The following is a 26,790-nucleotide window of genomic DNA, read 5'->3' as shown; positions in this document are numbered from 1 at the left end:
TCATATCACTTACGTTAACATTAATTTTTTATCTTTTTGTTAAAAGTCAATGTCTATTAATGTAGTCCACAATATTACTATATATCGTTAAATAATAAATTAAAAAAAAAATATATATATATATTTGTTAATTTATTACACTTAACAAATATATATATATATATATATATATATATATATATTCACATATAAACCCAAAATAAAATTAATATGACATTCATATTAAATTTCTCTTTTCTTTGAAAAGAGTTGTTTTCTCGTTATTTATTAATAGCTATATATTAGTAGAGATACTATCTTGGGCGTATCGATTAATCATTTCGCTAGAGGTACAATATCATTGTTCGTGCGTTTAATGCTAACCGTCTGTTGTTAATTATTGATGATTTCCGCTTATAGCCTTCTATCCTATTCTTATCCTCCATCGCCGTTATTTCTCGCAGAATTTATATCGCTCGTAAACAGATGTTATAAATGTGCATCGACAATTTGCGGAATCTAAAGATTGCGAAAAGAATCACGATAATCTATGTCATTGTTATAATTTCATTATCGTTGAAATATTAATTAAAGATATCTTTGTGTGACATGATGAAAAGTCCTATACCGTGTATATGAAATCCTATATGAAATCCTTAATATGTATATTTGCTTATTTTCGTTCTACAATTTTCCGGAAAAAAATTAAACGCACACACATATGCATCCGGTCAAGTTTCCCCCAAATAGCGTAGGCACATTGACGCCTGCGCAAAAAGCACCGCGTTCATCCCGCGTTTCGCCCTGCCGCATCATTCATGGTCATATCAACCCTCGAGTACGCATTAACTTTCCGTCGCGGCGGAGCACCGTTGTCATCATCGCGGCTATGTCAACAATCGTGATGCGTGATGACGCGAGCGAGTCCGTTCGTGGACCGATCATCGAATACAACAGCTTGAATCCGATCGTGATCAACGAGACGACCACTATTGTAATCACTGAGACGCAGAAAGCCGAGAGACGTCATCAACGCGTCAAAGGTTCGTCTTCTATTCGTTGTAGTGCCCAATAAATGTGTCAGCTTCTGGCACGTTCATGTTCCAAATAGCTGAGTTCCTTTGAACAAACGTAACCAACTGTCCACTTATCAAATAAAAATGTATGTATAGTATCGTTCCATCTTGTCGATCTTTGCCGGCATCTCGTATCACCCCCATTTATCAATGTTATAGAAATTTATATTATTGTATATTATATTGTATATTACAATTATTTTACTGCTATTGTATTATTACAACTTCTTGCCTCGACGAGGTCATTTCTTTAGAAGGATGTGTTGCTCAACATTGCCGTTCCGCGCAGGATCGGTCGCAGACTGATGCAGGATTGGACTAGTCTAATGATTTTTGCGTACCATATGACGCGATATTGAAGATACGTATTCCCCGATCATGCAAATCATACATTTTTATCAGCAACATATCAAATCATTGAAACGTTGCAGGCTATCTTAGTCCTCTTATAAGTTGTCGCTTTTTTCGCTTACGCAATTAAATTAGTTGCCCACTTTCAAATATATCTTCATTGATATTGCCTGACATTGATATTTGATATATGAATTTAATATACTTAATAGTATTGCAAAGAGAAATGTATCGATAAAATGAATTCTCCTTCGTTAATTGCAACAGTCTTGAACGTGTCAGCAGAATTACGTTTGTATCACATTATGATTACGTCGTAGAATTTCAGGCTTCGACTTGAAACACATATCAGTGCACTTTTCTACGCGGTGATCATACCATTTTTCATTAGCAATTGGATACATTTAGAGTATGCAATTTGCTCCGGGTAAAGGTTTGACACTGAGTCGTATCGATTTTACCTCGAGCGGAGCTCACGTGCTCGTTGACATTGACATTGTTCGCGGGCTTGCACGGACGCGGGCCTGCCATCTGTCGACCGCGAACCTTACGTACACCTGACGATTAACTTGCACGGTGTACCGCGCGATGGCAGTTGCATCGCTCAAGATATTGTCTCTTTAAATTTAAATCGCAGAAAAAAATACGTACATTCTTTGTATAGAAATATCTTTTTATTTGCCCTTGTAAAAGAAAACATATTCTTGCTATCATCGACACTCCGAGATTTAACTCAATGCTACTTGTTTTCATACCTAAATGAATTCAGTAATTTTAAATAAATCATATTAAAACAAGTCTTAATGATTAATAGTTTCTTAGGCGCTCCGTTTCGCTCGTTCGGTTTAGGCGACCACCTACAATAACGAGTTGTTTAAACAAGTTTGCCTTATCTCCTTTTATCGCACATCAGACTTTCTCATTTCAAGGATGTATCGAAATTCCTTAATCATTTGTCAACAAGCACTAATTTTTCACCAACAATCGCATTTTATCAAACCAGTGTCCATACCCGTGGCAAGTGCGCCTTCAGTAAGATCAGACGTCTAATCTCATGCAAAATTATGCTCGTTACGTCCCTGAGAACACGCGGAGAGAAAAAAACCGTCTGGCAATAATAGAAACGAGAGTGTACCAGTCGTCGCGAGTTTCGCAATCTGCTAGCAAAGGCTCATGGCCGTTATTCTATGGCTGTGTTGACTGAGAATGAGGTCTACGTCCGCTGTCAGTAATTTACTATTTCCAATGATACGTCATATATAATCCATTTGCGTTAATTTATTTATTAATTCAGAATCATCGTCAAGAAAAGTTACTATGATACTGTTTCAGCAATCTCATCAGTATCTCGTCGAAACTTCTTTACGCGCATTTGTGACTTACATACTTTTATTAAACGCTCTAGAGATGATAAAAATCCAGAGCCTCTACGGGCGGTGCGAGTCGAGGTGAGAGTGCTTTCACCTTTCTCTCTGACGTTGTCTCTCTTCTCGGCCGTGCGACTCGCCTCCCGCTCGCTGCTCTTTCTCTCTCCCCTTGACAGCTTTTACTCTCGATCGCTCGCTACCTCTGCCACTTGGAGAAAGCTGCAGCTCTGACCTCGCGCTCGCGGCGACATTTCTTCTTTCTCGTCTTTCGATCTCTCCCTCCTTGCTCTCTCGAAGATTCTCTCGCACTTGTTGTCATTTCATCGACCCACCTTCGGAGTTGCGTCACGTCTCGCAGCCTCCTCGTGTACCCCATGCCGAGCTTTATCCGCATGTGTGACACCTTTTCCATCGGCTTATATAAACGTATTCGTCGAACTTCTTAAACGCGTCTCTCGTAAAGCCAAATGGTTCTTGACTTAACGCGAACGATTAGCCAATCACCACCAAGTACGCATCATTCAGTCAGTATTTCGTCATACCTTGCAAAAGTTCCCTTTTTTTCTTAAATCGAAACAATTATTGAATCTGATAAATCTTCGTTCTCGGTAAAAACGTCCACATTTCTCGTATTCATATTCGATGTTATATGCAATGAATATGGAATAGTCATTTTAAAAGCAAAATCGTATGACAAATATCAATGAGATTGAGTTTATGAGCAAATATATTAACAAACTCTCGTCTTATTTTTTATTAATGTAATTTGTTTTGTAATTGTCTTTTGCAATAAGAATACGATGCAGCGATATATTTTGACGATTGCTTATGGGCGTACTCGGTGTTTCGAAACTCGGTTAAGTTGCTGAAACTCAAGCTCGACGGAATTTCTGACGTCCTAAGGCAAGAGCAAAATTTCATCGCAACGTCTCACAAGTGAGATGATCGTTTTTACAGTGAAGTATGTCCAATGTGGTATTGAGCAATGGTAAACGGACCTCAGCCGTCCTGGATGTCGGCCGGTAACCCCGGCCGAATCAAGGCCGTGGTACACCAACGCTGTCGGCTCTTACTTTCACGCATTAGACGACGCTTGTTCTACTCTATGTATCGATGACGACGTAACGTTATCGTATCAAATCAACCTTAAATGCTTAATCACCAAAGTGGTTCAGCGCTGCCGCTAATTGTTAGTCATTGTTGTAGTCTATCATTTCATGTATCACTAAAATTAATATAATACTAATATAAATTGTATAATATATAATACAATATAAATTATATAAGAAATTAGGAAGAGTCAATTTGTTTTATCGAATCACAAAAGCATTAGAATCAAAACAAAAAAGTTATAATTTTTTGTGCGATTCTGTTAAAAATGATTAAAGACATTAAATCATTCTAGGGTAACAGAAATCATCTCTTACATCAGATTTCTTTTTGTCCCAGTCAGTCTCTCGGCTATTACGCAGCTAACACGAATAATTTAGCAGCGCTTACGTCAATAGAGTCTGCGGGTGTTGGAGTACACCTCTCCTCTGGCATTCTGCTAACTCCGTGGTAAACAGTGGTTCGTACTCCTCGTGTGTCAGCAACGGGCGCAACTAGGCCATGCCTATGACCCGATGGCCTTGCTTTACGCGTTGGACCGCGTCGACTTGCGAAACCGGACTGCTCGATTATTTTCGATCGCGCCGTACACCTCTCTTCGTCCATCCTGCTTGCTTTTGCGACACCTACCTACTTTTATAAAATGGCGAACGGAAAGTAACGCTCGAAACATCTAGCAAATAAAAACAACGTCGTCTTCAAATGACGATCGTAGAAGGATCATCCGTTTTAATACATTTGAATATTTATCACATATTCTTTTTCGAAGTGCCAGATTCGACAAATCGATTTAAAACGAGTGTGCGACCGGTTATAACTGTTGTTTCCGTGTTCTAACTCAATTCTATCCTTTATACATGGAAAATTTCCTCGTATTTCCATCGCATCGATCATGTGTAGTAATACCTTTGCCGTCTATCGTCCACTCGTGATATTTCTGCCCATCAAGTTAGAAAGTTTTCGGAGATAGTGAAAATCGAAAGTAGTTTACGTGGCGACGACTTGTCGCGGAAAGGCCTCGCGCCCGAGACGCGCGCGCTCTTGCTTTTCTTCGGGATTCAATTACGATTAATGAGCACGGGCGACGTGTTCGATGCGGACTGTACACGAGGCTTGCGCAATGTGCGAGAGTGCGGCGACAGCGTCCTCAATAAATTTTCAGTTCAGCAATGCCGAGCTGGTCATTGCCCCCGACCTATTTGCGCGCCAACTCGGCGGCCAGCTCTCCCCTTATTTCGTTCTCCTTCCTCCCTTCCCCGTCGTCCCCGTGTCCCGTGGCGATGTATTGTATAAAACCTCTTTTGAAAAATAGGTGAATAAAAAAAAAAAAATCGACGGAATCCATTCTCGATTTAATTGAACATCTAATCTCTTTTGCATCAAATTTTGAAAATAAAAGCCTCGCGGTAGAAGGTAATCGAACTCTCATCTCGAGCTCCAGATTAATTAAGAAATACGTAGGCGAAACAAACGGCTGTAGCTTTGCGATTGTACTGTGTAAACGATTGTATGTGTGTGTGTGTGTATGTGCGATAAGTATAATAACTTCCACATTATGCGACGCGAGGCAATAAAACGCCGTCAGACTTCTCAGACATCACGCAGACTCTTCGTACACGTTTGCCCGACGTGCGAGATTATATCGATTACACGTAATGACGACAGAAATCATTAACGCGATGCTCGCCTCGTTCGTTTCTTCCTTCTTTTCTGGTCGGGTTCGTTCGCCTCTCCGGTCATACTCTAAGCGCTGCGTGATAAACGCACACACAGTTAGAGCGAGCACTGCGAAGAAAATCCATTATTATCTCACCGTCTTCACTAATGACATTGTGAACCGCAACTCTGCTTCCTCATAATCTCACCTAAGAATTCACCGTTAAACCGATGTACGACAAAAAGCAAAATTGCCAAGGATTATCACTCCATCACCCTTCAGATCTGTGATGGTTCCGCATATTACTTTCGCGAATATCTATTTTTGTATTGCTCTGTCTAACATTGTAACGTCTGTACAAATGCAGGAAATGCAGATTTGTATCATCCATAATTGGCATTTCATTATTTCAGTTCAACGTATTATCAGAGTTGTTTCTGGATTAATTCGCTTTAAGTTCATATCTCTAATATTTTTATAAAAAGGAGGATACAAAATCTTGTTTACATATAATAATCTTCATTAATTATTTCATGTCATTTTATAACAGTAACCTAATTTCTAATTTGATTGACTAATTTAATTCGACCCTATACTTTCGAATAGCATTGTGACGTCGGTGTTCAAGTGCTATCTTTCGAGATTGCGGACATTTAGGCTAATCAATTTCCGATTATGTCATCTCACCGTTTAAGGAAGAAAAATAAAGATCTACCGTGCGTATATTGGTATAAAGGCGCGTTCGACGTGACCGCATACGTGCACCATTGCATGGCATTCATACGTGAGTCAAGTACATTGACACGCAATATTCGCGGAGGGCAGGGACAAGAGGAGCCATAGGTCACTCACCGCCGCGCGTTGCGTCTCATGTTCTCTCCTCCACACGCGTTAAACTCACGTACGAGCTAGCGCGCGAACACCCGCCGCCGTCGCCACCACGCGTATCCTTGACGCGTGCACCTATCTACCTCCTCGTTCGTCCCAGGATTCCACGTATAACGGAATCACGAGTTCGTTTAGAGTAGAGGTACACGTGCCAGAATCTACTCGTAAAGTCCGAGCGTATCGATCGATGGTAGCAGGTGCTTCTGGGGGCGGGGGGGGGGGAGGACTAATTTTGATCGAGTAAACGTATCGCGCAATCGAAGAAATGATTTATATATTTAAGCAACGGTAATATATTTTGCTATTTACGTCATTGTCGATGTCGCGTCCGTCCTGATATACGATCTACATGATAGCGAATCAGTTGAAATCAAATTTATAACTTTAAGTCTGTCAAGGCTATAGCAGTGTCATTCTACGTTATCGGAGGTTTTTATCTTCGTAATTATGCTTCCAGTCGCTTATCAGCGATTGTGTTCTCAAGAAGTAAGAATAATCCTGATACAATAAAAAAAAAACCGCGCTAATTTTCCATTGCTATTGGAACGCGTTAATAGTCAAAGCCGAATGTTCTAGCGCCACCTTTTAATCAGAGCACGATGAAGCGGTTGGAAACGCACGAAAGCAACATTCGTAAACACCGAACACTTTCGGCCAAACAGTCTAGGCCCGTGGCACGATACATCCCCACCGATTCGTTTCTAAGTTCGTGACATTAGATTCGCATTAAGCCACGTGACGCGAATACGAACTTATGATCTAATGCGTCCAGACCGCAAGTAAATTACTTGAGAGCTCTCCTTGCTACTGTTTCTAATAAGGCTACCTTAATATTGTGCGGGTAATTAGTTAATTTTTTTTTATCTGGATCGACAAATTTTGTGTTATCGTTGGGATCGGCAGACACGTACCGACCTTCGAAAATGCAATCTCATGATTAATTAACGATGTTTAATATCGAGAAGACGTGCACATGCAAGAGGAAATAAAGAAAGAAAAAAAAAATGGGAGCGCGTCTCATTTCATGATGCGAAGTGGAGGAAACTTTCGCAGAGCCGGATCGTGGCCATTGGCATTTCGTCACTGGCCAACCAGGTTGAATAACCGGCGTTACGTCATCGCGGTACGCGTTTGCAGACAGTCAGGAGGAAAGGGGGGCAAGAGTGCCAACGGGAAGCAACGACGGAGTAAGAAGGTGGCAAGGGACGAATGTAGAGAGAGGCGGGGAGACTATGGAGGTCGATCACCTACGTACGGGAGTCAGTGACACCTCGTGATGAGAGAGGACGCTCTTTTTTTTCTCTCTCCCTCCACCTCTCTCTTCGCGCCACACTTCGAACAGACTCGCCAAATCCTCGACAATGTCCTCCATGTCGAGGCCGCACGCGTGAACGACCAAGGAAGCGATTCCGCCGAGTCACGTGGCTGAATTCGACATGCGAATATCTTTCGATGCCAGACACATTAACACAGGAAGAACTTCGATTTGGAGTTCGGACACTCTCATAGCGCAAAATGTGGGTGAGATCATCCCGAATAGATAGAGCCACCGAATAGACAGAATTGTTACCGGAACGGAGCTCTCAAAATGTTACATCACGTTCCAGTGAGAATTCCGAGATCGGTTACATCCATTTACAGAGTTTATGCTAATTAAGATAATTATAATAACTCCGAAATCCATCAAATTTCTACTGTAAGCCGTTCGGCCTTGTTAGGTCAATGGCTCGCCGTCGGGCTACTGACTCTTTCGGCGTATTACGCCACGAAGCAGAATCTACCTTTCGGTATAGTGTGTCATGCGAGGGGTCAAGGGCCTCGTTGTTGTTGTTCTCGAGTCGTACCAAATTACGATGTCGAAATGCCGAGACAACGCTTGGTAAGCAGCCGATAGTATTTCATTCGCTTAATTGGACACAATTCTTACCAAATATCCTGTTATGCTGTTTACTTGGAACGATTATGATATTCCCTCCTTGTATAACCGCAATCGTACAATTATACCTGTTATTATTATCTCGATTAATTTTCCGTGGAACAATCCCTCGTGTAGCCTTAGCAGACTCGCTTTCATCGGAATCAAGGATCTCGTTGGCAGGTGCCCTTTTGCCACGTAGGCGGTACGTTGGTGAGATCTAATGCTAATCGCTTTGAAGCTGGATCGAAGCTGGATCAGGACGAATTGGGATCACGAATCAACGTGAACAAAAGAATCGATTTGTGGACGAGATTCGATCGCAACTAGCAAATGTGACAGCTTTAAAAATGAAACGAAATATCAATGAGGCCCACCATACGGTCGCTACAGGTCGTAAAACTATATCTCGATATCGGAATTGAGAATTAACTTCCATTTACTCAATGTGCCAAAGTTTTATGAAACGTACAATGTTTTCAAGAGAAATTACGTCGAAAATTTATCACATTTATCAAGCAAAAAATTTGGCAAAAATTTATTTACTCAGAAAGATTGTTTTAAAACAAAAATGAAAATAAGTAAAAATAAAAATGACCGCGAAATTAAAAAATAGGGCGTTTAAATCGAAATATGAAATCATCCGTTAGTGATCTAAAAATAGGTCGGCAAGCTGCGGTTAACTTCCTCGTTCATTGTCGCGAATTCGGTTCGCCTAACTGTAGATCCACCGTGCACTAGCCGTGCACATGCCACATGGAGAGAGGTCGATGCATCGTTAGGAGCAACCGCAATGACGCCGTGTATATGCGCGAATGCAGTCTTTGCTGCATTCAGCCGATGAACTTCTGCCGTTCCTTTAACTTTTCCAATTCGTAAATATTCTCTCCAACACAAAGACAGGCATAAGTCGATTAGAATAAGAATAAAATCGCCTAGCAACATGTAGATAAATAGTGAAGATATGAACAAAATCTTTAAATTTCTTTTTCGTTAACTTTTAGAAGACACTTCAATTTTTACTGTCGTAAAATTCCATGACTAAACTGCTAACTGCTTAAAGAAAAGTGAAAAACAATTTTTCGTATATTAAAAAAGTGTTACTCTGAATTTCTACATTCTATAAATACACTCGCTGTTGTAATAGTACCGCACAGTTTAATAAAATCAAAAATTTTCCTACTGAGATCAATCGTATAGATAGTAATGAAATGTGAGACATGTTTAAAGTGGACTCCTCAGGGACCGCTAGGGCGAAATCAGTCGAAATAACATGATTATGTAACGACCAAAGTAGGCAAGCGCAAATTTGGTTATTCGGTCAGCGGCGCGCGTCGCGGGCCAATGAGCGCACAGAACAGGCCAGTTTTGCAAGGCGCCACGTGCTCCCGCCGTCGACACGAGTAACTCTATTGGAATTTCAGAAGTATTTTTAAACTATTGCAATCAAATGCGTTCTATTACAATGCGTCCAATTGTGTCTGTCGCCACTATCGATAGGATGACGCTTCATTAATGCTCACATTAATAATCATGCTGCTGGATATGAAAGGAAAAGTGGATGAAAGATGTGTTACTTTCACGATAAAATTTGAAAAATATTAAGTAAATATTATTTAATCTCATTAGAATTCTGCGAGCTCTTACATTTTTATTAATTATATTTTTATTAATTATATATCTATAATATGTAACATAATATTAATACTGTACTATTTAATTATACTAATTTATCCATATTGTTAATTTAAATCTCGTCATAATAATATTTCTTTCATTCCTTTGTTTCATAAAATTTGGCTTTGTCGATGATACAACTGTTTCATTCTTTAGACCTTGCGGTTCTTCGTGGTTCCTTGGATCAATTGATACCAATTGTCGGCCCTTTCTAACATTTTGTCGAGTACTCTTCATTCCTCGCGCAACAGACATCGCGCCGCGTTTCGCACGATGCGCCGACACGGTGCATCGGGTTCAGTGAACCCAACCTGACCCTCGCTATATCGATGCTAATGCGGGACCACGCCAACGCACCATGGGGACCGACCAGTGCCCGTCCCATCGGCCGCTCGTTACCGCAAGCGGGCCTCCTAACAGCCCGGAAGGGACGCATTCGCGAGCAGAAACTCGCGAACGCGGTCCTCTTGTTGAAACGGGAATAGGCCGTTCGTAAATTCAAAATACCGTAGCTGTTTCGAAGTTATCCGCGCCGTGCGAATTTGTGCGATCTATTTGCATCCAGAAAAATGTAGTCTCGCTATTCGAATTGGATTCTTTATCGTCCCACTGCGAGCGGAATAGGCGACTCACTGAGGCAACTCTCGAGCATCCTCGATCCTCAAGAAAACAAGAAGGCGATAAAGATCTCTCTCTGTCTCTGTAGTACTCTCTCGTCGCTCGCTAGTATATACGAAAAATACGTATCGCATCGCAAGCCGTACGCGTCATGCGACCGGCGATTGGCTTTCCCAGATATACTCTCTCACGAGACTTTCTCCCAGCACGCTATCGCACATTGTTTCGTGACACTCTCGCCGTGAAGCGAACACTCGCCTTACGAAGTAACGTGTAATTATACAATACGATCTATTTTTGAGACGCGTAACTGAATACGTCGATGGAGCAACATCGACGCGCTTGGCCGCGTTAATTTCTTTTCCCGCTCGTAAAACCGAAAATATCGCGAAAATGGCAACGGCGCAACCTATTTTAGAAAATGGGACGAGGATGAAATTTGAACGAAATTCCGTGCTATTATACACAAGCCGGTCTCACGCATCCTTTTATCCTGATGCATAACTTTGTCCCTGTTCTCTGTCATCTAGCCCAGCCACCGCGTCCTCCCTCCCGTCCCGCCGCGTTTTATCTTCAGTGGATGTGGAGCAATATGGTTGGAGGTGACTGACCGACGTCCAGTTGCGTTCACTAACCTCCCTCCTCCCATTCCTCTACACCCGCGAACCGCCACGGCTGGTCTCCTCCCATTTTCGCGCTCGCGCTCGTCGCGCAGCACTCCAAGCACGTGAATAAACGAGCACTCGATGCCCCGAGTGGACTCGATTGCACCGTCGGTACTTATGAATTTAGAGCGCTCGGCAGATCTGGAGCACAGTCAGGTTTAGCCGAGCACGCGGTCTTTGTTCATCCCCTCCTCACGGAGAATTCTCATTTTTACTTCAGCCATTCGTCTCGTTCTCGCAATAGCTACGTCGTTGTGGATATTAAATCGATGACCGAAACGTACTTGCTCCAGTTGAGCACTGTCGACATATGCCAAACATTATTAGGGGAATAAACCTATATAATAGTGACTAGTTTTAAGTTTTAACTATATAGGTTCTAACAAATGTTTGGATTTTCATAACAAATATTTCATCTTTAGATTGGAAAGTAAAATCGATAATTGCAAAACAAGGTTTCAATCTTGATTTAAACATCTTTAAACCAAGAACACTACCGAAAATTTTCATGAAACAATCCAAGTATCGTTGGTACTATAAAGATTCGATTATCAGGATGACCGCTACAGTTGCAGTCCAAATTACGACTGATACATTGGTGCATAACGAGGCGAACAATTACGCTCGCTGAAGAATACCGATGAGTGATACCGTTTAGAATTTCCGTTCCATCTCGTGCCACCGAGATGCGCTAGAAGACTGTAATTCGGAGAGTTCATGAACCTGTCCGATTAAACTTTTATGCATTTCACTTTTATCCGCGCTCTAATTTGTAGTTTATTTATCATTGTTCATTTTCATTGTCGGAGTAAATATTTCATCTGCTGCATAAAATAAAATTATTCGTGCTGTAATTCGCAAATAAACAGTTACCATTTCATTGTGATAAAATCTACATTTTAATAAATGAATGGACAAGGGAGACACATGATAACTTACCCCTACTAGCACTGCGGGGTGAACGCACGCGACATTGGTGTGCATGCGTATGGATTGCTGAAACCCACCGCCCTGACGGCGCTTTGCGCGTGTGCACATGATGGTCGAGGGTCGTGCCGATGACCGATCAAAGAAGAGTTCGCGTTGTGAATACGTGATACGTAACCGTCCAAGGCACACGGCCACTGACCGACGCCGCAGCGGCTCAGCCCGAGCATTGTCCTCGCCATTCCTCACGTCTCAGCAACCGAACTTATCGTATTCGCTACACAAAACAAGAGCCGGGCTTATTTATGATTATCGAACATTGAACGGGAACATCAGTCACGAAGAATTTCATCGATGAAAATTGTAAGATTATTAGCGAATTAAATTTCAAATCTGAAAATTAATAATAAGGGCTTGTCAAGTCTCATGCTCATTGATCATACGATTCGATAAAGATCTGTAGATCGAAGTTTCTCGCAAAATAAAGATAAAGGCAAAGTGGTAGTCGATGTCCTTTGAGATCCTTCTTGTGGTTTCCGAGGTCAACTTGCGTGGAGACAATCATCAAATCCCAAGGTAGGCGACTTCAAAGACTGATAGACAAAAAAACTATATAAAAAGTAGATTCACGGTCGCCGTTTAATTTTATACTCGTCGCGACTGAGTGGAATTTCGAAGAGCGTGTCGTTAAATTGTTTAATTTATGCGAATTATAAATTAGTTAAATTTCTACGCAATACTCTCTGATAAATTTTACAAATACAATTCTATTTTTTTGTTCTTTTGTTAAAGTACTACCAAATTCATTGTATATTTAGAACTGTTACATCTAACCTTTTGTATATCATTGAAAATTAAGAAAGTTTTTATCTGTGGAAGATCGCTGGACCACAACTCCGTGATGCCATGTGTACGGTAAATCTAATGACACACGTTACACCTATTTCACCTGCAGTCTGAGTGACGAAGTCGCACGCACGTGCGTACAGCGTGCGAAGCTATAAATGTTGAAACGTATGACCTGGTGCGTCACTGGCCTGAGCAGATCGGACAGAATAGATTAGCGTGGGATACGAATCACAGATCGTGATTCATTGGTAAATTTCATACGTCGCACTTAACGTCTTTATTGCCAGACCGGACTTCCGTGTCTTACCGTTGTTTAATAATAATTATGTAAAAACTTTACCGCGAGATACTATTAATAAATTTAATTGAAGGGTAATACAAATAACAGTGCACATCTTTAGTTATATTATGACTGACGAAAAAAAAGTGGAAGACTTTCAACAAATCAAAACAAGTCTCTATCGTAACTCTTCAGTGCGGTAAAATGATTTCCGATTACGAATTCACATCATTAAGTAATTAAACAATCAAATCAGAATTCATCTTTCATACATGAGTCTAATTGTAAGAAGTGATTAAGTTGATCGTCAATTGTTTCATCGGCATGTGTCGGAAACAATGGAAACCGCGGTAACAGAAATTGTCAAGGGAATTTCCCATCAAAGAGGAGCAAAAGGAGCAAGGAGAATGAAGGAGAAGGAAGAAGAAAAGGTAGTTGAGGAAGAAGGCGGAGGAGCGAGGCAAGCAGGCAAGCAGGCGAGCAGGCGTTCTCCGTTCATCGCAAGATTAGCCAACCTGGAAGAGGGCCGATGCCAGTGAACTCGGTTGGCCGGTCACTAACCAGGTAACCCACACTAGCAACGACGTCAATGTGCTATGCAGCAGCAACAGCAACGGTTACGCTACGGGCTTTTTCACCGTTTGTCAGGAGGCCCTCGCCCGCGGAGTGCATAGCCCTGGTTAGGTGTACCTTGAAGTAATTGCACACAAGATTTCTGCCTAAGCTCCTTCCGTCCCTCAGTCCTCTCTCGTCCTTCTCTCCTATATTCCCGTACATCCTTCGCCGGGGAATTACCTCGAGTCGACATCGCTCTCGTCTCTTCCGGGAATGGCGGAATCCGCGCGGTTTATCAATTTATAATTAGTCCTGAGAAAGGGTTGGTTAGATAAAAAAAGTCATAAATCTCGCGATGAGATATTTACTTCCTACTATTTCTAAGTCAAAAGTTGACATTTATCTGTCGACCTGTTGGTATCATCTATTTAAGTAGTCGTTAAAGATTACGGAAGGAAACTTTACTGCTACTTCGCGTATACGACAAGAAAAATTCGAAGTAGAAACAATTTTGTAGCAAAGAAACGTTTCATTAAAATTAATAATTAATTCATATTGTTAGGTCATGAAAGACGACTTAAGACGAGAAGAAATTTAATTACGTTGCATAAATGACTTATATAAATGTCTTAAATATTGCTCAAGAAATTCTTAAATATTTAAATTTTATTGGAAAAAGATAGTATTTTTGATTTTTTAATTTCTGATAAATGCAAATGAGGTCATTATTTAATAATCTAATTTAACAATCTAATCAAAGGAAGATGTAAAAATCCAAAGATTTGTTATCTAAAATTGTGAGAAATAAAGGATACCAAAGAATTTAAGATTTTTAATAGTAAAAAATTTTAAGGATCTGAGGAACTATGACTTCTCGCATTGAAAAACTAAATAATTCGCTTAACATCTACTCTATCTTTTCTTCCGAGATACGACCGTAAGAAATCGCAAGGAAGCGTCACGCGGTCGGCATGATTCCTCCCGATTTCCGTGCGAGAAACCTCGAAGAAGCGTCGAGAAGTTCACGGTCAAGCGTCCCTTGAAGCAGCGTTACCTCAGCGTATAGAGCAAACGTACGCGTGTGTACGCCGTGTAATTGGAAAGAGATGAAGGCAAAGAGAGAGCAGGAGAGGAAAAGAAACGCGAAGTAAAAGATCGAGGGAGGGAACGAGCGAGAGGCAAAGAGAAAGCCACGACGGCGAGCTAGTGGGGCTTGCAGTTTGTTGCCCGATGACCGAGTTCATCGCCTCCTTCTCGTCGTCGGTGCCCCGAAATCGAGAATCTTCGACGGTCGAGCGAGTCGCGAAACGAGACTCGCTTTTTCATTGAAAGCTGCCGGAAAAGGAAATCGAAAAAGCGGCCTGTCGTGAAAGCTGCCACGTGGCCAAGAGTAATTTTCAAGATATAGTGACATACACAGTATAAAATGTATTTCCTTTTTTTTTACTGTAAGGAATAAAATATTCAATATATCTATATTTGTTTTTCCTAAAATGTACTAGAAAGTATAATCGATACTTTTATGTTATAAAATATTGCAATGTAAAATATATCATGTATAAATTGTATATGTATACTTTTATCAATTTTTATTAACATAAATAAAAATTAATTGTAAACATTTTGTAACATAATGTGGATATTAATAATGATATTCTTTTATTTTCTTATTCTATTAGTAGTTCATTAAAAAAGAGAAATTGTTATATACAGATAGAGAATTATTCTTGGTTCCACGATTGCGAATGGAATGGTGGTTATGGTGTGTCTTTCCACTACCACAGACGGTACAATGAAACAGAGTGGTCACACCGAATGGCGCAAAAGATCATTCATCTAACAAAACTGCGTATGTAACTGCCATGTCTGTATTATAGTGGCAACGAACTTTCGACGATGTGGGTCACAAAAACAGGTTTCGCGCGCCAAGCACGCTTCGCTACGAGGCGCCCATTTCTGACTACTAACAGAATTATTGCACTATTTATCATGTTAAATATTCTTATAAAATCAATAAAATTTTTAAGCCGAGAACACGCGATCAAAATTATGCAATATTTTCACAGTTCTTCGAGATACTAATCTAATTTTATATTTTGGAATGCTTTTGTTATTATACATCTCAAATGTATAGACATTTCTTTAAATAAATTTTTTCTTAAATTTCTGGCAAAATTAACGTAACTTATATTCCACTTACAATCAAATCAAAAACTCTTATCATATGAATCACATGCTAGAGAAAGTCTATTCATTAAAAAAAAAAATTTAATGAGAGTTCTTTAAACGTACACACATCACACTAGTGCATTTGCCAAGGGTCAACGACCGAACACGTTGGTGTGATTCGCATACTGTCGGCTCTTACGCGTACATGTCTAAGACAAAAGAAGGCAAGAGAGTTACGTAGTGCAAAATTTAGTGGTCATTCATGATATCATCAACCGCGACTCTCTTCTCGATCGCGTAGCTGTTAAAAAAAACTAAAAAAAAAAAACACATAAATCGTGCACGGAGAACCTAGTGCAGCACCAATAATGTACCGGCGATGCAGGGTCGATGGCCGACTCTACAATCGTTATGTCATTCATGCTCTTACGCACGCACGTACCTCTTGCTACGCGAGCGTACGAGCGCGTGGACTTGAGCGTACTTAAGTGTAGAGACGTAGGAGTACTGTTACGCGTCGCGTTCCGTACCCACGAAACACGACGAATTTTCTCAACTACGATGCATTTGTAAATGGGGAGATCATATCGTCGACCATGTGACGACACAGGTCACGTCCATATTCTTAAGATGTACCTGTGATTTTCGGTCAGTTCCGTTTCTTTGAAGACAAGGTCTTCCATAATTGTTTAAATTTATTTTTATTTTAACTGTAAAGCAATGCTGTGCATTTAACAAATTTTCGACAATCTTGCGAGCTTATGGTAAACCTATTATTTTTTTTAAGTATTAAAGACGAGAGTTAATCCGCTTTTTATGATTAAATGGATCATTTATACGAGTCGTTCGAAGAGTCAGGTGCGTCCTCGGACATCTTCGTAGGCTATTATCGTCGAAGATTGCCACTTCGTGCTCTCAACGGGGCCCTTCGCGAGAGAGTTCAAGGACTCGAAGGAGGTAGAGGACGAAGAACGAGAAGAGAGGAGGAAAGAGGACGCGTATCTGCGAGGATACACGTAAGGGCAGCTGGGAGCGTTACACCTAGGTAGGGCATTGCACCGGTGCACACGTCGGTGGTGGAAGTCTTTGCCCGGCGCTCGCGATGCAACTGCAAAGAGTTGCATTCGCATAGCCGCGTGCAGTGACCCGCCCTACCGTTAGGACGGCCCCGAGGATGCGTTCCCCTCTTCTTCGGCTTCTTCTTTCTTCTTGTTCCTCTTGCACTTCTTGTTCCTTCTCTTCTTCTCTTTCTGCTCTCTTCTCCCCGTTCCCTCCCCCACCTTTTCGAGCGGCCCTCTCTTCTTTCTCTCTGCCACGTTCGCATATCGAGCGTTCCTAAGCACCGGGAAGCAAAAGCGCGGCTATCTAACGAGGCCGAAGGGAGAGAGCGAGAACTAACTCACCTTCTTCCTCTGGTTCTATTCGCGCCGCATAAACCTCGCGCTAAGCTAAATGTAATTGACCTCGCTATCTCTGGAAGCAAGATCTGAATTATCCGAGTTCGAATCGTTCGAATTGTTATTAATTTTTGACAGTCAAGTCGGTGGCGCACGATGCTTGTTTTCGTGCTGGTTTGCTTGCTAGATGAAAATTTTCATCCATCTTCAGAACAGAGTATTTCAATCCAGGCAAATAATCTAGTACGAAAACAAGCATCGTGTGCCGCTGGCTCAAGTAACACTGTAAAGAAAAAAAAAAAAAAAAGAAAATTTAAGCCTCAAATGGCGAAACTGAACGTTACGTTAACGTGAATTTTCTTTCCCAAAACTACATTTATCTCTCCGTACTATCTTCCGATGTACTCCAGAGTGTTGTATGACATCAACTTACATTTTTCACAAAAAAAAAACTGAAATAAAGTAAATCAAAATGGCATTTACACCAATGTTGCTGCCACCTATGCGCTTGATAAGAGCGACTCCTGTGGAATAATTTTCCTTTAAAGCTTACATACAAAAGAAAAATCGATGTAAGAGTGCTCTTGAACACTTGCCGCCGCACATCTCGCTCGCCATCCCGGGGCTTTGTACCGGGGCGTCGCGGCGCGGCGTCGTTTCGTCAGCGTCGACGCAGGTGCTCGTCCGCGGGGCCCGGCGTGGCGCGGCGCGACGCGGTGGCGAGCCGCGGGATGGGATGGGGACGAACGGCACGGAGGTCAGTGACCGTTTCGCGAGCTGGTAGGGGTCGGCGCACTCCCAAGATCAGCGTGTGTGCACGTGTGTGCACGTGCGTGCACGTCGGTGCAAGACGCGCGCGCCGGTGCAGTCGCTGCACTCCCACGTCGCTATGCAGTCCCGTAACATTCGCGGAAGCCGCTGCCTCCTCCCTCTCCTTCACCTCCACCTTCTCCTCCTCCTCCTCCTCCCGATTCCATCCCGGAGTGAAGCTTCGCTCCGTGGATAGACCAATTTTGACTTAGCAACCACTCGCGGCGATACACCCGTAACCGACCTTCCCCTACCGCCTCACCATACCCAATTACACTGCATCGTCGAGGTGGAGGACCTCGTTTCCTATGCTCGGCGAAATCTCAAAGAACGGTGGCTGCATCGGTCGTTCGCGAAAAGCGCGCATTCCGCCGCGCGACCGCGCGAGGTCATTGAATCTTATCGCGCCGAGCTTTTCGGTTGTCCCTCGGGTGCGCACGTCGCGTCGCGCCAATCGCGATTGGTTTCGCTTTCCGGCCCACTTGGTGAAGGACCCCGGCGAGAGCCGCCGTCGACAGTGAATCGAGGCGCGACACGGTTCTCTACTCCAATTAAATTTACTGTACATTGAATCGGTAATTTACTATTACCCCCTTTACAGCAGCCTGCGGCCTGCGGAAAGATCTCCGTTGCTTGGGATTCGCAAGTTTACAATAAAAAATTATTCAGACGCATATCTTCACGGAACGCACGCTCTAGTTTATAATTTTTTTTATTATTTTTTTTATTTAATCATTACGCAGCACATTACAGAAATATCGAGTTATAAAATGCGTTTTTGATTCTTTATATTATCTTGCAAGTAACGACTTTTTCTACATAAACCTGTAAAAAAAAAAACCGATAGTATTGTATGTATCAAAGCATTCTTTCCCACTACCCACGGTTCTTTCTGCATTCGGTGCAACAGATGCAACAGCCGTCCGCACAGTACGTTGCTGTACCCGCATTTTGCAAAACCGGTTCCCATGCAGCGTATTTATCGTCAGGCTCACAATGCAGATGCCAGACGATGAATTAGATCGTCGCGAGATCACGACAGGCAAAGACCTCGCAAGATTCGAGAGCGACAAGGCCGGTTATGTAAAAGCATCATTAATCGTTTCTAGACTACTTCTCTGGGTCAACGCACTGCGAGGATGCCGACTTGGTATCCATTGTCTTCCTGGAGACCACGCCTCGCAAACGGACTTCTCGCCGTTCTAAGATCGATGACCGTGAATCCAGGATCTTAACAACCTTTTCCCCTCATTACTTGTTCATGTTAAATGCATTAACCTTTGGTACGCGAATCGAGAATTTGATTGGTTGGCTCCGTCGTTGCACGTTATTACCTATCACGTATATGATTTACTGTCGTTCATTTATCTGGAGATAAATAGGTGGACAAATTTTTACAACCATTTTTACACTCTCGGAGTTTATTTCAAAAGTATATTTCCAAATAGATATTTTACTTCCTTTAATAATAGGCGAATACTATAAAACGTAAAGGTTTTATTAAATATTAGTTACAAGAGATATCTAATTTTCAATATTAATAGAAATTATATTCGTTAAATTGACAAAAGTAGATATGTATTTAAAAATATAATTTTCAGTAACATGTAATTGTAAAATATAGTATCATAAATACTAGAATATTGTAAAATGGATGTTATCATAAAGACTAGATAATTGAATGAGAAATTCTTAATCGTAAAAAAATAGTGTAAAATCGGTTATAAATTAAATCATGATTGTATTGTAATAGATGAGTGCAATCAGGAGATAAGTAATAATATGAGATCTCTGTTTTTTTCATAAATAGAATTAATATCACATTTAAATATTCTGTAAATTAACATTGTCTTTATAAAATTTGTAAATAATAAATTTATGCATATTTTAAATTCCAAATAAAAAAAATTAAATAGAAAAAATAATTGATCGATCAATTGCTGATTACATCATTCTTTCAATCAAGTCCTAGAAACACGGTCTCGTCGTTCTCACAGGCAGCCCAGTTAGTAGCTTAGGAGGCTCGTATGATCGGCCACCTCGTTTCTCCTCGCTTTTCGCGATCAATTGAGAGAGAAAAAAAGTGGTTTGCCGCGGCCGTTCGTTCGTCAGACCGTGAGAGGAGGCGGGACCAGGGTAAAGATACTCGCTATAATCAACTTGCACCTCGGAGTAGCAATGCGAAGCAGGCCAGCCTGAGGCTAGTGGCACACGTTCCTCGCTCTCTTCTCTCTCTCTTTCTCTTCCTTCCCCTACCTCCTATCTCTTTCTCTTCTTTTTGCCAATGCCGACATCTTTTACTTTTGCGTCTCACGTCGTTTCCTCGCGGAAAATGTTTTTCCTTCCGCATTTGCCTTTGGTATTTACAAACTTACCACGATAACTTTAATCAAATGATTTAAAGCTTAATAATAGCTTAACCACTCAGAGTGTGTTCCAATATTGATGTTTCTAGATTTTCAAAGATATTAAGATACAAGAACTGAATGCAGTGACCATTCGATACGTAAAGATCGCGATATTCAAGGGGCATAGGATCTAACGGTTCAAGGAGCTCAAGACTTTGCAGGTTGGAGCACACTTGGTTCCTAGAATACAGCTAGGATAGCACGGGATCCCACTTCTTGCGTTCGCTTAACCCACGCGATCCGATTTATAGATGGCAATCTATTATAGTTCAATCATTTTTCCTCGTCGACAATATGTAATGACTTAAGGAAATGAGATTTTGAAAATCGAAACCTTCGCAGGCACCATGATCGGAATGATGAACATAGGATGCTCAATCATGATGTTCTATTTCTACCTTTACACTGAATCGACGGGGTTTGCGGCCGACAGTACTTTACTATAACTTGTTCATCTTGGTTCATCAAAGATCTAACGGTTCGGGATGCTGAGGCTTTGAAAATCGAAGTCTTCCTCGGACGCACAATCAGAATGGCGCACGGTACTGCATTTTTTTTTCTTTAGCACGAACTACGCGAATCGCGGACACGTCTTGGCTCGCTCATCTCGCTTCGCCGTTCGTTGCAACTGTACTCGACGCAGACATCTACATTACCTTCGTCGCATCGTTGCGTGTCATCCTCTCGTTTCTTCCTCCAGGTCCCACCTGGACGACGCGATGGCTCTTTCGCGGCAGCAATTGCACGCGTCACCATTTATAGACGTGATCCAATTGTGTACATGTGCTCGTCGCTCGCGAGCGCAACAAGGTGGTCAAGCGGCCTCCTTGCGCGTCTTTGCAGGTCGCGGAACAAGTCGTCCATCGGCCGACCTAACGCGAGGCGCCAGCAGAGAAATTACTTTTTCCATTTTTCTTTCGCTGTGAATGAAGCGATATCGCGTCATATTTTTATAAATTGCGCCAATTTCGTTTTGATGCATGAATAAAATGTATTCATGAAAAGCAAATATAATAATTGCATTCTTTTTCATTATCGTTTAATTAAAATTTTATTGCTATCAAATTTAGATTCAAATTAACTAGATTGGCTGATATTACCTTGGTAAATGTGTAATAAGATGGAAAAATGTATATTTTAATTAAAGTCAGAATTAGTAAATATGTAATAATTTGGAAATACAGTAGTATATTACGTTAATATTTTACGGATGAGAAGTTCAATACCTACGCATCGTTGCTTTCGACACATCGTTGCTTTCGACACATCGATGCATCGTTGACACATATCCTGAGTCACTGTGCTTCCCGGGCGTGATATGATCGAAGACACGCGCCGCATTAAAAAGATTACACCGACGAAATACAACGCCGCATGTTAATGTACGTGCAGCGAGTGCACGCGTGATGCAACGCAGCTGCTTTTCCACGCCCACCGATCCTTCCGTTCCTTTTCTTTTTTGGGACAACTGACCCCCCGACATTCGTATCGAGAAAGTGTACACTTAAATAGATTTTATGGCATTTTCAAATGAGACATGAATAAATATTTACGCTTAATCTTTAGGTATTTTCGCAAATGTGAAACATGAGGATGTCTTCTCTTCCAATCGGTGGTATCTTAGAGCGGCAAACATACGTTAATAGTAATTCAATTGCTATCCCGTGAGTGCAATCATCTTACCCGTTACACAATCTTAGGAACGCGTTGCAAAAATTAATGAAGCACGTGCAACGTAGAATCCAGTTCAGTGAAGCATAAGCGACGCGTAAAGCGACGAAATAGAACAGTCGCGTGGTATTCTTACGGATTGTACACACACGTGTACCCGTTCCTGTTGCTGTTGCTGTTGCTGCTGCTGCTGATGTTGCTCCAGGTTCAGTGACATCACGCACGCATATGCGTGACGCGCCGTGCGCACCGTTATGCCCATAGCCTGCCCCATAGCGCCCACTGCGGAAGTATCGCCATATTACTCAGCGGTACGACATATACGCGACGATCGGCGCCCATGCTGATGCACCAAGCCTATGTATCTACGACCACGCTCGCCGTTAACCCGCCAGTACTTGCAATCGCAGCGTAACGGCCAAATTGAAAACTGTTTTCTTGTCATATATATAAACGGTACAAATGAGATAATTGGCGCCCATACTGTTGTACTAGGCTTATATATTTGCAACCATTTGTGTATGTATTTCTCTCGCGGAATACATACATTCTTATTATACAAGATATAATCTCGTGACTTTGTGTATTTTCTTTTAATTAAGATGCGTCTTTCTGCCTTTGAAATATATAATAATTTTTAATATGATTTTTTAATCAAGCTCCAGAGAGAGAAAGAGAGAGAGAGAGAGACGAATAGAATGTCTAGAACGTTTGACGCATCATGATCATGCAATAACGAAACTGGTAGGGAAGCTGAGAGTCTTGAAAGCAGCAAAGCGACGATGAAGTCGGCGACCGGTCGTTCAGTGCCAAGGACACGGACGGTAGACAATGCAGTCTTGGTTGCCGCGAGGAAGCAACCTCTAATTATGCTCCTGCTTGTTACATTTTTATCTGCACCTCTCTCTCCCCTGCATGCATCGTTGCACGTTACTATTCTATTACGGCGAAAGAAAGAATCGCGGACCGCCTCGATACAATGCAAACACTGATGATTCCCATTAACATAATTGCTAAAACGTACTCAGCATACGCGAAGGCGGAAAGTCAAGTAATTCCAGCGTGATAATTAGGCAAAACGAAACAGCATATCTACGGATTTATAGATACCGACGGAATTAATATTCCTTCAGCGTCGTAAAATATATTTACGTTCGATCTAATCGTTTATACGTGAAAATCATTATGCGCGACATCACACGCGAATAATCATCCGTACATATTTCGAAGAAATTACACTATTATTTCAATTTTTATGAAAATTAGAGAAAATAAACTAACTTCCGTTTACTAAAATAGTTGGATAATAACTACCAAATATTGAGTGAAATAATGCCAATGGTCAAAGAAAAAGAGAGAAATACAAAAAAATAATTGACAGAAAAATTAGAGAGGAAGAAGGAGCTATATACATAATAATTATGTCACATTTTTACTTTTGACTGCCTGCAAAGTTTTTCATGTGTTCATTAAAAATTTCGACAACGTCGAATATATAATTATATCATGTTTTTACTTTTAACTGTCTGTAAATTTTTTCATGTGTTTATTAAAAATTGTCACAATGTGTAATAAATTACACTTGAAGTGTAATTACACAATAATTGTTAGACACATAGCGAAGGTATGTAAATTGTAATGTGTGATTAAATCTTATTTCTTTTTCTATTTTTTAAATAAATACTATGACTACATTTCTCTCACAATATGGATAAGATGGTCCATGACTTTTCGGGATAAGTGTTTATGTATATATTTTATAAAAAAAAGAAACGAGAATCGCGTACATAATATTTTAAATATATCGATATACTTTTTAGTACTGACAATGAGTTAAACAGATGCTAAACTTATGTGAACATTTATTATTAAAAATGCTTAAAAAGAAAAATTAAATATGTGAAAATATCTGACAATAAAACTAAATATATAATAATATTTGGTTATTATAACATTTTTTTCAGTGCATTTTCAAATTTATTTTACATCTAAGAAATTAATGCCGTTCAATGTGATATTTAAAGCACAAAAATGCGCATGATATACCTTTACATTACGATTCATTAAAAATACATGCTAAGATCATGGTATATTCATTGCATATAAATGTGCGTAGCTGTAGGTCGCTACCCGATTTCAAGGAAACGCCATCGTCTGACCTCCGTCGCGGCCATTAAGTTCGAGGTCTGTCCGAGTTCGTAGCCAAGTAAGAGAGCGTAAAGAAATGTTTTGGCGAACTACGCGCGTAAATCTATTTCACGGAGAGATGTAATTTTGCTGTATTTAATAAGCATCGCTTAAAACTCCTTCCCAAATACGTATCACCGATTTATGGAAAACATAATAGAACAAAGGGATTGTTCAATATTAAGGATTGTATTACATTTTTATTTTTGTTTCATATTTCATTGTTGGTTTATAATTTTATTTGTGCCATAATATAATAGTAAATGTGTGCAAATATTGTTCTATGATTATTATGATTAATTATTATGAAATATTTCCATAATTCAACATTCACGTTTTTTAATAATCTAGATTTTATAGATCAGAAGTACATTAAAAGATTTTCCACAATAAGAAATTTTGGATCCTGCAAACATTTTTGTAAAAACCCAAATTTTTTTTAGTAATTCAAATTAATCATACAAGAAAATTTTTCGATGGAAAAATATAACTGTTTCTTATATTAGAACAACTTCGTGATTTAACTATTGACCCTAACTGAAATACATCATAAAACATAAAAATCATAAATATTAATGGTTTTATTTTATGGACTTTATTGCTTTATAAACATATAAATATTAATTTTTCCAAATTGATGTGTGTGCAAATTGATAAGAATTCTCAAGTGTAGAAGCTAACATGTTTCATCATTGACACAATAATTTATCTCTCGTGATGATTTTACAACATTGCCATTACGACTAATTTCACTATTTTTTCTTTCTCCCTATTTCTTTCGTGCACATTATTAGGTAATTAAAATATGAAGTATCAATGAAAAAGTGTTTCATAATTTAATCAATCTCTTGGATCAGTACTATTAATTTAATAGCAATTTACTAATAATAATTTTATTTTAGATCAAAATATTTAACGTTTAATATAAAAGAATAGTTTATTTACTGTTTTAATAAAAAAAATATATCTGCTGTTTATTTCAATATTTACACGAAATTCTTCCACTCTTGTTGCGTACTTCAAAGAGATTTGATAATTCAATATCGGATTCGGTTTTATCAGCAGTAATTCGATACGACGTAAGAAAACCGATAAACAGTCACGAGAATGCGATCAGGACACTGAATGTAATTTATAATGTTAGAATACCGACACTAACTTGATCTCTTATATCAGCCGATTCAGCGGATACATCGGAGCCGTCATCACATTTTTTATGCAAACGTACACGTGTCTGTCAGTGTTTCGTTCGCGGATACGAAATATCTGGACAATAAATTTTTAAATTAAATTACGTTTTGCAATTAATATTATCAAAAATCAATACAAATAATCTTTTAGATTGGTGAAACAATAACAAAGGTCATGGTGTAAACCTTCGCGCGAGATTCAACGTTTTCCGCGAAAATAAGACACATTACGAAGAAACAAAGCATACGTCACAAACAAAAAGAGAAAGAGAGAAAGAAAGAGAATAATATTATTTGCTATGCCGATGGAGAAGAAAGAGAGAAAAGAAGGAAAAAAAGAGCAGAAAAGAAGAAAACGCAATATACAGAAGAAAGAGCGAGCGAGAGAAGAGAAAGAGACTTAAGAAAGACAAGAAGACAACGAGAGGAAGAGAAAGAGAAAGAATAAGAGAGAGGGGGGGGGGAACGAGAAAGAGAAGCAATGCGACAATCACTACATTCGCGGTTAGCTCGAGCGAGAGGGCGCATGGCCTTGGCCGCTGTCGCGGGGTAATTCAGTCAAGGTTTCGGCCGATGAACTTCCTCCAACGAGAGGAAGGAGACTCCGCCGGCCGATTGGTAGGTATGGTAGGGAAGAGTCAGACCAATCGTGCGGCTGCGGGGCCCGCCGAGCTGGCAGCCGATTGGTTAGATCCGTCGCGGCCACGACAGCACAGCACACGGGCCCGTAGCGACTTGTCAGTGACCTCCAGCGTGGAAAATACGATGAACTCTCGGGGGGCCCTGTAAGAGAGTTTACGGAGCAATGTGTTGAGTGTCCTCTACTACATACTAGGTAGCCAGGGCGTAGACATTGTAGATGGTCGAGGCAGGCCTGATAGCCTGGCAGCCGAGCAGGCACATCAATCCCTCCCCTCCACTTTCGAGTTACTCAGAGTAAGGGCTGCACGGCCCCCAGGTAACCAACACTCGGCAGCGCCGAACAAGAGTCAGACCAACGCGAACCTCCCTCGAGCGAAGACTTACTTTCACTCTCTCTTCAGG

General features: G+C 40.7%; 1 protein-coding gene across 1 annotated transcript in view; it reads left to right on the top strand.

Moving 5' to 3' along the window:
• The first annotated feature begins 781 nt into the window (after positions 1 to 781).
• Positions 782 to 26,790, top strand: part of LOC105835710 (nuclear hormone receptor E75) — a 42,232-nt gene continuing 16,223 nt past the window's right edge. Inside the window, exon 1 of the mRNA XM_012679206.3 lies at positions 782 to 1,022. Coding sequence (XP_012534660.1) covers positions 869 to 1,022 — 154 coding nt within the window. The 5' untranslated portion in view covers positions 782 to 868. The remainder of the gene's footprint in view (positions 1,023 to 26,790) is intronic.

The sequence above is a fragment of the Monomorium pharaonis genome, chromosome 3 (genome assembly GCF_013373865.1).
Source record: "Monomorium pharaonis isolate MP-MQ-018 chromosome 3, ASM1337386v2, whole genome shotgun sequence".
Lineage (NCBI taxonomy): Eukaryota > Metazoa > Arthropoda > Insecta > Hymenoptera > Formicidae > Monomorium > Monomorium pharaonis.
The sequence above is the reverse complement of the archived record's forward strand: the minus strand, read 5'-3'. Positions and strand labels throughout refer to the sequence as shown.